At 42.2% G+C, this 14677-nt stretch overlaps 2 protein-coding genes across 3 annotated transcripts in view; both read left to right on the forward strand.

The window, feature by feature from the left end:
• The window catches only part of LOC122402643 (titin), a 96710-nt gene that overhangs the window by 40332 nt on the left and 41701 nt on the right, over positions 1–14677 (forward strand). For both annotated transcript variants that reach the window (XM_043405603.1, XM_043405601.1), the window contains 11 exons: positions 1032–8648; positions 9271–10043; positions 10135–10594; positions 10680–10780; positions 10872–10969; positions 11122–11342; positions 11996–12070; positions 13574–13678; positions 13930–14118; positions 14194–14422; positions 14508–14577. In XM_043405603.1, the coding sequence (XP_043261538.1) occupies positions 1032–8648; positions 9271–10043; positions 10135–10594; positions 10680–10780; positions 10872–10969; positions 11122–11342; positions 11996–12070; positions 13574–13678; positions 13930–14118; positions 14194–14422; positions 14508–14577 (9938 nt within the window). The remainder of the gene's footprint in view (positions 1–1031; positions 8649–9270; positions 10044–10134; positions 10595–10679; positions 10781–10871; positions 10970–11121; positions 11343–11995; positions 12071–13573; positions 13679–13929; positions 14119–14193; positions 14423–14507; positions 14578–14677) is intronic.
• LOC122402645 lies at positions 12078–13512 on the forward strand. Its single transcript, XM_043405605.1, has 2 exons — positions 12078–13330; positions 13461–13512. The coding sequence occupies exons 1-2, from the start codon at positions 12100–12102 to the stop codon at positions 13466–13468; spliced, it is 1239 nt and encodes a 412-aa protein (XP_043261540.1). The 5' UTR covers positions 12078–12099; the 3' UTR covers positions 13469–13512.

Genomic DNA, 14677 nt, shown 5'->3' on the forward strand with positions numbered 1-14677 from the left:
CTCGAGCCACGGTCAATTCCTTCTCGAAGAAAAAAAATTCTATTCGTACACCGACTCTTTCGAATTGCAGAAAAATGAACGATTTAACGAAAAATTGAAACGAGAAGAGAAATTATTTGTTATCTAACGCGAATAATATTTGTGCGGCATACCTTGGTAATTGGCGAAATCGGTCTGACCGCTTAAACTTATTTATAAGAGAAATCGTCATATTTGTTTAAGGTTATCATTTGCCGCCATCGTTCCCCGAAGGCCAATCCTTTGGCGATTTGCCTTGATTTCACTTTTGCAAGGTTGATTTGGCCCCGCTCCACAAACCTTCCATCCAAAATTGCGAAACATAAATTTTCAAGTGCGTTTACACGTACTCGAGTGGCGAAGGAAAATTTATAACACGCCCAGATATTGTTTTGCCCGTGACAACTTATGAGGAATCGCGTGCTGAGTGTATCTGTTCGCTGTTCACAATTCTTGTTCTCTGACATTGATGCATTATTACTTGCATGCGTTCGCAAATGCTTCGCCAACTTATATTTGCATCTTTTAGCGTAATATTTCTCGCTATTGTCCACCGAAACTGCCTGAAGATAATTTTCTTTCCAAGACGGTGATTCTCTGAACGTACACTCCGGGGCAAAAAGATAGCACACTTACAAATTATTCTAATTTCTGTTTATTAAACATTACAAATTCAGCTTTTTGTATGCATACATTTTCAGACTGCCCTTATTGATACACACGAATGAAATGAAACGAACCTTCCTTAATATATCTATTTTTATTTAAAGAAATACAATTATTGACAATTAATGCTTAATATTTTGTAGAATCTCCTTTACATCTAATAATGTCAATCAATCTGTTTGGTAAAGAATTATACAATTGTTTAATACTTTTTTGTTTAAATTGTTAATTTTACGTATCACCAGTTCCTCGCATTTTATAGCACGATTTGAAGCTTCCTTTCCAGTGTGATGATTGCTAGCCTAAAACAAAATTGTAAAATTACTCTGATACGTATGCAATTACAGAAAGGAAAGGAGGTTATTACGAAGTTCCGGTAGAAGCAGGACCAGGAGCGAAATCCGGTGAAAAAGTACCGTTTGGTTTGGGAACGGGCGGCAAGGACGTGATATTAGAACAGGTGCCGTTGGATGAGAATGGATTGCCATTAGAAATACCGTTAAAACCTGGAGACGAGTCGTTGCCTTGGAGAAAAGGACGCGTGCATCATCGAGCTAGCGGCGTGACGCCATGGCGAAAGGGGAAACCAAAGTCTCGCGACACTTCCTTGGACAAATTGCAGGCCACCGAGAGCCAAGTGAAACCTTGGACGGAGGAGGGGGTCGTTTTAAAGAAAACGCCACAGGTGCCCCGAGAACTGCCTCGCGAAAAACTCGAGGACGTCGAACTGAAACCAGCCAAGATCGAGAAGAAAGAGATCAGGAGGCCGAGCCTCGAAGCTGTCGACTTGAAACCTGTCACCAGGGATGTCACCAAGGAAGTCAGAACCGAAGAAAAGGTTCGAAAGGATCTCGAACAGACCACCGACGAAATTTACGCCGAAGAAGAGGACTCTAGATTGTTGAAAACTTCTCGAAAGGTCGACGAATCCGTTCAGAGGAAGAAGGACGAGCCAAAACCCTGGACGGAAGAAAAGGTTACGTTGAAGAAGTCGAAACCGGATAGAAAAGAGATACCAAAGGAAACCATCGAATCCGTCGAATTGAAACCTTCGAAGATCGAGAGGAAAGACATCAGGAGACCTAGTTTGGAACAAGTGGATTTGAAACCAGTTCCTAAAACTGACAAAGTTACCGAAGAAACGATTACTCAGAAGTCTGAATATCTGGAACAAGAAGATACGTCGTTGTTGGATGTGGCTAGAACGGAAGAAGTGAAGAAACTGAGAAAAGAGAAGATTGAAGAGAAACCAGAACAACAAGCTAAACCTTGGACAGAGGAGAAGATCGCTCTGAAGAAATCGAAACCTGTCAGGAAAGAAGTTGAGAAAGAAGTTGTGGAGACTGTGGAATTGAAACCATCTAAAATTGAAAAGTCACCGATACGGAAACCCAGTTTGGAACAAGTGGATTTGAAACCAGTTCCTAAAACTGACAAAGTTACGGAAGAAACGATTACTCAGAAGTCTGAATATCTGGAACAAGAAGATACGTCGTTGTTGGATGTGGCTAGAACGGAACAAGTGAAGAAACTGAGGAAAGAGAAGATTGAAGAGAAACCAGAACAACAAGCTAAACCTTGGACAGAGGAGAAGATCGCTCTGAAGAAATCGAAACCTGTCAGGAAAGAAGTTGAGAAAGAAGTTGTGGAGACTGTGGAACTGAAACCATCAAAAATTGAAAAGTCACCGATACGGAAACCCAGTTTGGAACAGGTAGATTTGAAACCACTTCCTAAAACGGTGACAGAGAAAGTCACCGAAGAAACTCAGAAGTCTGAATACCTGGAACAAGAAGACACGTCGTTGCTGGATGTGTCCAGGGTCGAAGAAGTGAAAAAATTGACGAAAGAGAAGGTCGAAGAGAAGCCAGAGCAAGCTAAACCTTGGACAGAGGAGAAGATTACTCTGAAGAAATCGAAACCTGTCAGGAAAGAAGTTGAGAAAGAAGTTGTGGAGACTGTGGAACTGAAACCATCAAAAATTGAAAAGTTATCGATACGGAAAACAAGTCTGGAACAAGTGGATCTTAAATCTGTGACGAAGGAAACCACGGAAAAGACAGTGAAGGAATTAACGCAGAAGACTGATTACGTGGAAGAGGAGGACACAACGTTGCTTGATGTTTCAACTGATACTCGAGTGAAGAAAACGAGGAAAGAATCGATTTCGGTGGAGAAAGTGGAGCAACAGAAACCCTGGACGGAAGAAAAGATTACTCTGAAGAAGACTAAGCCTGAGAAGAAGGAAACTCCTAAGGAGGCTGTCGAGACGGTCGAATTGAAACCTTCGAAACCAGAGAAAGCTGAAATTAGGAAACCTAGTCTCGAACGCGTAGATTTGAAACCGCTTCCCAAGGAAATCACTAAAGAAGAGCCACAGAAACCGGAAGGAAAAGACGTTTACGTCGAAGAAGATGACACGTCTCTCCTCCGAGTCGACAAGAAGATCAAACAGAAAGAAGTCGTCGAGAAGAAACCGGAAACTAAACCTTGGACCGAGGAAAGGGTAACTTTGAAGAAGGCGAAAGTAGAGCAAAGGGAAGCCCATAAAGACGTTGTCGAAGAGGTGACGCTTAAACCAACTAAGACAGAGAAGAAAGAAATAAAGAAGGAGACTCTAGAGAAGGTGGACTTGCAGAAAGTCACGGATAAAACGCAGTTCGTCCAAGAAGAGGAAACGACGTTGCTGAAAATAGACAAAGACGAAAAGATTGAGGAACAAAGAACAGACAAAGTTGCAACTTGGAGAAGAGAAAGGAAACCAAAGGAAAAGGCGCCGTACCACGAAGAAGAGGATAAAACGATTCTCGATGTTGCAAAAGATGTCGAGGAGAAGCGTGTGGAGAAAGAAGAAGTGCCGGTGCCATGGGCAAGAGGCAAGAAAAAACCAATCGAGAAAACGCCTTATCAAGAGGAAGAAGATACTTCCCTTCTCGATGTCAAAAAGACTGAAAAAACGACTGAAAAACAGGTAAAAGAAGAAGAAGTGCCTGTTCCGTGGGCACGAGGGAAGAAAAAGAAAGAAGAGAAACCGGAATCAGTCCCAGAAAAAATGCAGCCTGAACAGATACCAGAAGACGAAGAAACAACGCAGGTTCCTTGGCTTCGCGAGAAAAAAGTGCCACGCAAGATTCCTGAAAAGAAGGAGGAACCGGTCGAAGACATTAGATCGGTGACGTTGAAGCCAACGAGGCGAGAGCGCGCTCCTCGGGAGAAAGAAAAACCGGAAGAAGTGACTCTGAAGCCTCTAAAACGCATTCCACGTGAAGAAGAAGAGAAGGAGGAAGTGCAACTGAAACCCATTCCGAAACGTATGCCTGAAGAGAAACCGCGAGAAGAAGTTAAATTGAAACCATTCCAAAAACCAAAGCCCGAGGAGGAGGAACGGGAGAAACCGGAATTGAAACCATTCGAAAGAAAGAAACCGGAAGTTCCGGAACAAGAGAAAGTACAGCTGAAACCATTAAAACGCGAAGAAGTTCCAGAGAAACCGGAAGAAGAACAGCAGCCCGAGGAAGTTGAATCGGTGATGACTTGGGGCCTGAAACGAAAACCTAAGAAGCCTCTCGTGCCAAAAGATGAGAAACCTCTCGAAAAGGAGGAAGAAAAGGCACCCGAAGAACGAAAGACGGTGGAAGACAAAACAATAATGAAAAAGGAAGAGGAAACGATCGAAGATTTTAAATCGCTCGCCCTGAAACCGGTTAAACGCGGTAAGAAACCTGAAGAAAGGGAAGATAAAGAAGAGATCACGTTAAAGCCTGTTAAACATCTTCCAAAGGAAGAAGAAACGCAGGAGGAAATAAAATTGAAACCAGTAGTCAAGCCAAAACCCGAAGAAAAAGAAGTTAAACCGTTAAAACCGGAAGTGGTGTCTAAGGTACCTGAAAAAGAACAACCACAGGAAGTTTCAGAAATGCCGTGGCGTCGTGGTAAAAAGAAACCTGACCAAACAGTCTCCGAAGACGTGATCGAAGACAAGAAAGTTGAAGAGGAGCAGGCAGAAGTATCTGAAGTAAGTTGGCGTAGGCCACGAAAAGAAAAGGTCGTAAAAGAAGTACGAAAAGACGAAGAAGTCGAAGATATTTCATCCGTTGTATTAAAACCTACGAAACGAGGCAAGATACCGGAAGAGAAAGCCGAAAAAGAGGAAGTGGTTCTGAAACCACTTAAAAAATTACCGAAAGAGAAGGAAGCTCCTACAGAAATGGCAGTCAAACCGGTAGAATTACAGAAACCCGAGACAGTCGACATCGGCGAAGTTTCAGAAGAAAAATCTGAATTGCCATGGCGCCGTGGTAAAAAACCAGCTAAAAAGATAGTCCAGCAAGAAGAAGCTAAACCAGAAGAAGTAACTTTGAAACCTATCAAGCGACTAGAAAAACCAGAAGAAGAGAAACCGGAAGAAGTGACTTTGAAACCTGTGAAACCTCGTCCTAAGGAAGAGGAGGCGAAGGAAGAAATAGCTTTGAAACCGTTCAAAAAAGAAAAACCAGAAGAAGAGAAACCGGAAGTTAAATTGAAACCTTTCAGGCGATTAGAAAAACCGGAAGAAGAGAAACCGGAAGAAGTGACTTTGAAACCTGTGAAACCTCGGCCTAAGGAAGAAGAGACGAAGGAAGATGTAACTTTAAAACCGATCAAAAAGGAAAAACCAGAAGAAGAAAAGCCAGAAGTAAAATTGAAACCGTTCAGGCGATTAGAGAAACCGGAAGAAGAGAAACCGGAAGAAGTTACATTGAAACCTGTGAAACCTCGGCCTAAGGAAGAGGAGACGAAGGAAGAAGTAACTTTAAAACCGTTCAAAAAGGAAAAACCAGAAGAAGAGAAACCTGAAGTTAAATTGAAGCCTTTCAAGCGATTAGAAAAACCAGAGGAAGAGAAACCTGAAGAAGTTACTTTGAAACCTGTGAAACCTCGGCCTAAGGAAGAGGAGACGAAAGAAGAAGTAACGTTAAAACCATTCAAAAAAGAAAAACCAGAAGAAGAGAAACCTGAAGTTAAATTGAAGCCTTTCAAGCGATTAGAAAAACCAGAGGAAGAGAAACCTGAAGAAGTTACTTTGAAACCTGTGAAACCTCGGCCTAAGGAAGAGGAGACGAAGGAAGAAATAGTCTTGAAACCATTCAAAAAAGAAAAACCGGAAGAAGAGAAACCTGAGGTTAAATTGAAGCCTTTCAGGCGATTAGAAAAACCAGAGGAGGAGAAACCAGAAGAAGTTACTTTGAAACCTGTGAAACCTCGGCCTAAGGAAGAGGAGACGAAGGAAGAAATAGTCTTGAAACCATTCAAAAAAGAAAAACCAGAAGAAGAGAAACCTGAGGTTAAATTGAAACCTTTCAAGCGATTAGAAAAGCCAGAGGAAGAGAAACCTGAAGAAGTTACTTTGAAACCTGTGAAACCTCGGCCTAAGGAAGAGGAGACGAAGGAAGAAATAGTCTTGAAACCATTCAAAAAAGAAAAACCAGAAGAAGAGAAACCTGAGGTTAAATTGAAGCCTTTCAGGCGATTAGAAAAACCAGAGGAAGAGAAACCTGAAGAAGTTACTTTGAAACCTGTGAAACCTCGGCCTAAGGAAGAGGAGACGAAGGAAGAAATAGTCTTGAAACCATTCAAAAAAGAAAAACCAGAAGAAGAGAAACCTGAGGTTAAATTGAAGCCTTTCAGGCGATTAGAAAAACCAGAGGAGGAGAAACCAGAAGAAGTTACTTTGAAACCTGTGAAACCTCGGCCTAAGGAAGAGGAGACGAAGGAAGAAATAGTCTTGAAACCATTCAAAAAAGAAAAACCAGAAGAAGAGAAACCTGAGGTTAAATTGAAACCTTTCAAGCGATTAGAAAAGCCAGAGGAGGAGAAACCAGAAGAAGTTACTTTGAAGCCAGTAAAACCTCGCCCTAAGGAAGAGGAGACGAAGGAAGAAGTAACTTTAAAACCGATCAAAAAAGAAAAACCGGAAGAAGAAAAGCCGGAAGTTAAATTGAAACCTTTCAAGCGATTAGAGAAACCGGAAGAAGAAAAACCTGAAGAAGTTACTTTGAAACCTGTGAAACCTTGTCCTAAGGAAGAGGAGACAAAGGAAGAAGTAACTTTGAAACCATTCAAAAAAGAAAAACCAGAAGAAGAGAAACCTGAGGTTAAATTGAAACCTTTCAAGCGATTAGAAAAGCCAGAGGAGGAGAAACCAGAAGAAGTTACTTTGAAGCCAGTAAAACCTCGCCCTAAGGAAGAGGAGACGAAGGAAGAAGTAACTTTAAAACCGATCAAAAAAGAAAAACCGGAAGAAGAAAAGCCGGAAGTTAAATTGAAACCTTTCAAGCGATTAGAAAAACCGGAGGAAGAGAAACCTGAAGAAGTTACTTTGAAGCCAGTAAAACCTCGTCCTAAGGAAGAGGAGACAAAGGAAGAAGTAACTTTAAAACCATTCAAAAAAGAAAAACCAGAAGAAGAGAAACCAGAAATTAAATTGAAACCTATCAAGCGATTAGAAAAACCAGAGGAAGAGAAACCTGAAGAAGTTACTTTGAAACCTGTGAAACCTCGTCCTAAGGAAGAGGTGACGAAGGAAGAAGTAACTTTAAAACCGATCAAAAAAGAAAAACCGGAAGAAGAAAAGCCGGAAGTTAAATTGAAACCTTTCAAGAGATTAGAAAAACCGGAAGAAGAGAAACCTGAAGAAGTTACTTTGAAACCTGTGAAACCTCGTCCTAAGGAAGAGGAGACAAAGGAAGAAGTAACTTTGAAACCATTCAAAAAAGAAAAACCAAAAGAAGAAAAGCCAGAAGAAATTACTTTGAAACCGGTTCCTAAAGTAGTGCCCGAAAAAGTTGAAGAAAAACCTGAGGAAGAGAAACCAGAAACTTCTATATTACCGTGGCGCCGAGGCAAAAAGACTAAGAAGGTCGTCGATTTCCGAGAAGAAGTTACAGTTGTTCCAATCGATCAAGAAAAAGTAGTTTCGGATGTGCAGGAAGAAGAAACGACGGTTGTGGAACAGAAAGTAGTGACCGAAGTCGTTCAACAGGAAGTTAAAGAGATTATTGAAGAGAAACCAAAAGAAGCTCTTCCTTGGCGAAGGCCAAAAGAAACTGTCCAGGAGAAGATTGAAATCGTGGAAGTACAACCTGAAGTTGTACAAAAAGAAGATGCAGTAGTAGAAGAAGTGACAGAAACGTCTGAGGTGTCCTGGAGAAAGAAACGGAAGCCAATGAAACCGGCGGAGGAGAAGGAAATAATTCAACTAAAACCAGTCGAAAGGCACGAAGAAGTGGTTGAAAAAGTTGAAGAAAAAGCTGAAGAAGTGGTTCGGAAACCTGTTGAGAAGGCAAAGCCTCGAGAAGAAGAGGTACCCGAATTGAAACCAATCGAATTAGAAGAAACCCCAGAAAAGCCTGATGAAACGGAAGTGTCGGTTGTTGAAATAAGAAAACGTCCTAGGAAGAAGCCCGAAGAGGTGCCTGTACCAGTGGAGAAGGAAGAAGTCGTCGATGAGACGGTGGTTTCCTCCGCAGGTATTCAAATAACCAAAAAGGCGATTAAAATCGAAGCTAAGCAACAAGTCGCTCAAGATGTGGTCGAGGTCGAGAAAAAAGAGATCGAACGAGAAGAGATTCAAGTCGAAGATCGTAAGAGAAAACGCAGACAGCGTACCCAAGTGGACATATCTATCACGGACAAAGACAAGAAAGTCGCACCAAGGTTCATCCAGAAACTTCAACCTGTTATCGCGGAACTCGAAAGCGTCGCAAAATTCACATGCACGGTCTATGGCAATCCATTCCCCGAAATAACCTGGTACAGAAACGAACAAGAACTTCACGCCAGTGAAAAGTACATCATAACTGTCTACGAAACGACAGCCACGTTGGAAATAACGAAAGTGAAGGAAGAAGATGTTGGCATGTATTCTTGCAGGGCCTCGAATCCTGCTGGAGTAGCAACGTCCACTGTGAATCTCGTTATATTCGGTACTGAAAGAACTCTGCCTCGTGATATCTGTGTGATTGTCCTTGTTTTTGCTTTTTATACAATTTATCGATTAAGGAAATATGCTTTAATTTTTGTCTAACGTGCTTTATATGTCTCTCGATAATTGATTACATAAGATGCTCCGTTACAAGTAATGATTCCAAGAAATATTTTTAACGAAAGGTGACAAGTTTTAAGGGAAAGATTTCATAATGGATCACGTATTTATTTTCCCTTGAACTCAGTATTGAAAATTATGTAAAAATAGAAATTTTCAAAAATTGGTCTTGAAACTACCCTTACAAGGGAAGGACTTCAACTGTCTAACTTTGATTTTAACGAGTCTTGGCAAGGTGATGGTATAGTATATGTTCCTGATGATACGTGTAAAATATTAGGTGTAGATACTTGATAATTTTAAAGATATATGCCTATAGAGGGTGTTCGGCCACCCTTGGAAAAAATTTTAATGGGTGTTTCTAAAGGCCAAAATAAGGCGAAAATGAAGAATACCAATTTATTGATCGAGGCTTTGTTAAAACGTTTTAGCATGGAGTTTTGTGGTGTGTTTAGTTCGAATTTGTGGTTACCGTGTGTTGATCGTTGCGTTTGTTTTCTCAGAAAAAGAAGAGGAGGGCGTGGCGCCTCACTTTGCGTCGCCCATCAAGCCGCTGATGGTCGAGGAGCAGAAACCTGCTCTTCTGGAGTGCGTGGTCACCGGAACGCCCATGCCGGAAGTGAAGTGGTACCGCGGCGAGCAAGAACTGATACCGAAAAAAGGTAGAGAGATCAGCTTCAATCCTGAAACCGGAGAGGCGAAATTGCACATACTGGAGCCGACGCCGGAGGACGAGACCATTTATCGCGTCCGTGCCGTGAACAAATTCGGTCGCGCCGAATGCAGGGCGAATCTCGTGATCAGCAACGTGGTAAAGGTCAGCAAGCCAGAAGTTCTGAAAGCACCGAAGATCACCAGACCGTTGCCAGCTCTGGTGGCCGAAAGTGGCAAGCCCTTAACACTGTCTGCTGATTTCGAGAGCAAACCGACACCGGAAGTGAAATGGTTCCGCAACGGAACCGAAGTCGTTCCCTCCGACAAGCGTGTAATCAACATCTACGAAAGCACCGCCGAATTGTTCATCCCCGAGGTGACGAAGAAAGATGGCGGCAAATACGAGGTCAGAGTTCAGAATCCCGCTGGCGAGGCTAGAAGCTCGGGCTCCGTTACCGTCAAAGAACGCCCGGATCAAACTGACGAGGTTAAAGCACCGAGATTTATCCAGCCGATACAACCACAGATCGTTGCCGAAGGAGAGGTCGTCATTATGGAGGCGCAAGTCGAGTCCTATCCCACAGCCTCCTTCCAATGGTTCCACGAAACTCGTCCTCTCGAGGTACGTTTCTTACAGTTACTTGGTTTATTATTGTGGTCCGATAGTAATACAACAAGTACGATGCTTTACAACGATCGCACTTTTCTTGCAGTCAACGCCACAAGTGAGGATCGTGACACAAGAGAATCGTTCGATCCTGATGATAAAGGAAATCAAGCCAGAGTTTGCTGGCACTTACACCTGTCGCGCGGAAAATGTTGGCGGATCGGTCACCTGTACGGCCACCATAAATCTGCTGGATACACAGTGGGAAGAGACTGTCGAGTTGGTTTCACCGACATTCGTCAAAAGATTATCCCCCGTGAGGGTGATGGACGGTGAAAGCGCGAATCTGACGTGCGTGGTGCAGGGAAAACCAACGCCCAGAGTCGAATGGTATCACGACAACAAACCGATCAAAGAAGGCAAAGAAATCACGATTTTACAAGACACGGAAGGTGTCTGTAGTTTAGCGATTACCGAGGTGTTCCCAGAAGATGCTGGCGAATACACTTGTCGTGCTGTAAATCCTGTCGGAGAAGCCGTTTGTTCGACGTCGCTTGTCGTCGAAGGTAAACCGCCATCTTTTATACTTTTCTACTTTTCTACTTTTCTACTTTTCCTATAGATTTTAGACTTGCTTATACATCATTTTAGCCTATGAGTACGTGCCAGATTCGGAAATTGCATCCTCGATTGTTGCGACGTCGCTTACTACAGGGCAAAGTGGGTCCGAGGAAGATCTCTTATCTCCTAAGGTATGTTTAACAAAAATAGTTCATATGTCTGGTACCATTATGTTTCCTACATGGTCGTTGGATAATTTTCTAACATTTGTACGATTTTCAGGAAGCTCCTCTGTTCGACACAGACACGGAGGAATCCGCGCCAGAGATAATCAGAAAACTTCCTCAGTTAATTCCAATCAAAGATGGAGAATTAACCAGGTATGGAAATATTTGATTTGCAATAGTCGAGTCACGGTAAAGCGGTTGATCGTTCTATCGAATCTAGCAGTACGTTATACTCAGAATACGTATAGTTATTACTAAAAAAAAGCTAAAGTATGTTCTAAATAAATATTTGTTGTTTAATACAGATTGGAGGTGAAGACAAAAGGGAAACCGAAGCCAGAAGGAAAATGGTACAAGCAGGGCGTAGAGATCGTGCCGTCTCAAGAGTTCCAGGTCGAGGAATTTGAGGATGGCACGTCCGTATTGACGATCGCTGAAACTTATCCCGACGACACCGGCGAGATTGTGTTCGAAGCGCACAATCCGCTCGGCGTATCGACTACGACAACTTACTTATCGGTAGAAGGTAACGATCCCTTTACAGAGCCAAAAGTGCAATTTCTAAAACGTGGTGGAAGCTTCGCTAATATGCTTGATACGAGTTATTTTCAGCCGCGCTCTTCGATTGGAATCATCATCGGGAATCTCCTAATATATATCCCAAACCTTCATATCAGACTCACACTGAACACTCACATCCTTCACCTACACTTTTTTTATATTCTTTTATTCGACGCTCCGCTAACTCGTTGGACCCTTTCAGTTCCATCCGTTTAACCCTTAAATAATTCCTCCAAGCTACGAGTCTTTCGGTACTTAGAATTATTATTATTCGTTTATCGATGAGAAAAATCCTTTGATACAAAAAGAAGTAATATGTAAGGAACAACAAAATGAAGATTATATACAGTGAATATAGTAACGCTTATAAAATCTCGAATAATAATACTTAAATATAATTTTCGAAAATAATTTCATGAGTGTAAAATAACTATGAATATTTAATTTGAAACGATAAGTTATCAACTCGTAGACTTTCGCGTCGCTGTTTAAGGGTTAAAAAATACGTTTTCTAATTTGAAATAAATGCTTAACAATAGATGTATGTACGTTGCTGGAGGAATGGAACTGAAAGGGTCGAAAGTTGAGAGAGATTTGTAATGTTGGTTTGTTGATCAGGAATCCTCGGAACGAAGGAGTACAGGAAACCATCGTGGGTGACCCAGATGGAGGAGATGCAAGAAGCTCTGAGAGGTAAGAGCCAGTCAGGGAGAATTGAATGCATGCTGAGTGAAGCGGAGTGCAGTTTTTCGACGGACAGTCTGGACGATCGCGCCATCAGGGACGAGAGTTCGACGATAGTCAGCGAATGTTCATCGACCAGAACGCTGATGAACATCGACGACGAAGGTAAGAGATGCTTCGACGAGGAAGAAACTACCCCGAAGAGCTTCTTTCTCTCCAGAAGATACTCGGACACGATGGAGATGAACGCCACGGAATATTCCTGGGAGCTGAACGCGAAAGGAGAAACTTTCGAGAGAAATATCGAGAAAGAAACTCGATCGGTAACCGCGACAGAAATTGGCGGGAAAACGACTTCTGGGAAGGTAAGTAGAGCTGTGAGAAAGAAGAAGTCGGAGACTTCGGAGGAGAAATGTGTCGCAAAAAAGAACGCAGAAACGAAGACAGTGTCCGTGAAAATGAAACGAGACTCGGTTAGAAGCGCCACGAGTAAATCTTCCACGCAGAAGACAAAGTTGAGCGCATCGAGATCGGTCGTGGAGAAATCGGCTAGATCCCCGTCTCCCGTGAGAGAGAAACGCGCAAAGATTTCGGAGCCCCACGTAAACGAGAAACAAAAATACGAGAAACAAAAATGCTCGAAATTGCCTTGGTTGATAAGATCGGAAAAGTCGAGGCGCCTGGCGTCCTCGAAACTGACTAGAGAAAGCAGGAAAGAAGAGTCGTACGCTGGCACGATCATCAAGAACAAGGAAAGCGAGAAAATGATGGAATTTCTGGGGGATCAAACGGGGATGAAAATTGTGCTGGATTTTGACGAATTCCCACCGCCCAGGTCCGAGAAGAAAAGCCATTTCTTAAACGTGACAGAGCCAGGATTCCATTTGTCGCCCATCGAGGAGAACAGCGAGGTCTGTATCGGAAGTGGCCAGTGCAAAGTCCCCGATAAAGCAACGGAAACCACGTTGGAGTACGATCACGCGAGAAAATATCACACTTATCCAAAGTCGAGGATACCTGTCGCGAGATGGTCCAAGGAACGTCGCTTTGGTAAACTGATGGATCCGAAGATGTATCCATTGGAGCCGAGAGAAATCGATTTGGAGGCTTTCCAGCAGCTGCACACGGCCGACAGCCAGGAAGAGCTGCAAGAATTTTTGTTACTGGAGAGTCAGTGTAGCGGAAACCTCGGATTGGCTGGAAATATGTCGACGTCCGAGGTATCTTGCAGCGAGCATCACAGCGAGGACGAAAGAGGCACCATGTCAGGTATCATTTGACAATTTATCCACCCACTAACCATCTAATCGCTATTTACTTTACCACTTTACAGTTTTATTTCGCATGAATTCCTTTTTGTACTACGTGTGTTTTGTTTTTATTTCTTTTGGCTAATCAGATTACTGACATTGGAGTCACGCGAGTCGCACAATCACCAACCAAGACATCAGGTAAATAGTCGGATCGACGATTCTCTTAATTTTATTTTAATTCTCACGTTGCTTTTTTCAGCCACGCAATCTGTACCACGATTCATTCAAGAAATAACGGACGTTTATGCGAGGGAAGGTGAAAGGGTGATATTCGAGTGCACGTATTCCGGAAATCCTGCTCCAGGTATAGCAAACCTTTTAATTTTTATTCTAATAAATATATATAGACGATATTTAAATATTAAACACAACCACTTCAATTATTCTTTAGATATTACATAGTTTAACTATAAAATAAATTGCAGTAATGCCGACCATGGGGCTCGAAAAAAACTACTCGACTCGAAACAAAACAAAAGCCACGGGAATCCCCGCGCAACAAATACAATAATGTACGCGTGTGAATTAAATTATTATATTTGCTTGGGCTTACAGACGTTGTATGGTACAGAAATGACAAGTTGGTCATGAACACGCAAAACGTGAAGGTACGTATCTACGAGGAGGAGATGAAGACGGCGCTGGAGATCAAACACGCTACCGAAGAAGACGACGCCACTTACGTTTGCAAAGCCACCAGCGAAATAGGTTTGGTGACCACAAAAGCCAAACTGCACGTTACGGGTAAACTATTTAACGAATCAACTGCGAGCAAAGAAGTTGATAAACGATGCATATACGCGAGAAATTTATTTACAGACATAAAAGCTGATAAAACGTTCATGGATGAAGAGGAGATCGTCGACGAACAGATTATAGAAGTAAAACCGAAGAAGAAGCCGGAGGAAGAGAAGCCACATAAGAAGAAGAAACCCGAGTTGAAGAAGGCCAAAGAAGCGAAAGAGAAGGTCAAATCAGAACGTGTTAAAATAGACAAAAAGGAAGTGCGTAAGGAGAAGTTGATCCCTAAAGAACAGCCAGAGGAAAAGTTAGTGAATTCGTCATCGTATAATAAATTCGCCCGCTTGATAGTTTTCAGTTGTTAAATTTCCATTTCAAAATTTATCTTACAGGAAAATCGTCGATGTCGAAGAGACTCAGGTACTCGAAACAACAGAAATTATCGACGAGAAACCTACAGAGGTAATTAACAAATATAGTTTCTTTTTATTATATGTCTTTCGAATTTAAGATTACATGATTAATATTGCATGCAATATATAGGATTTATAAAATGTACAAT

This window comes from Colletes gigas, unplaced genomic scaffold, assembly GCF_013123115.1.
Source record: "Colletes gigas isolate AHSC1104 unplaced genomic scaffold, ASM1312311v1 Colletes_gigas_Sc00038, whole genome shotgun sequence".
Lineage (NCBI taxonomy): Eukaryota > Metazoa > Arthropoda > Insecta > Hymenoptera > Colletidae > Colletes > Colletes gigas.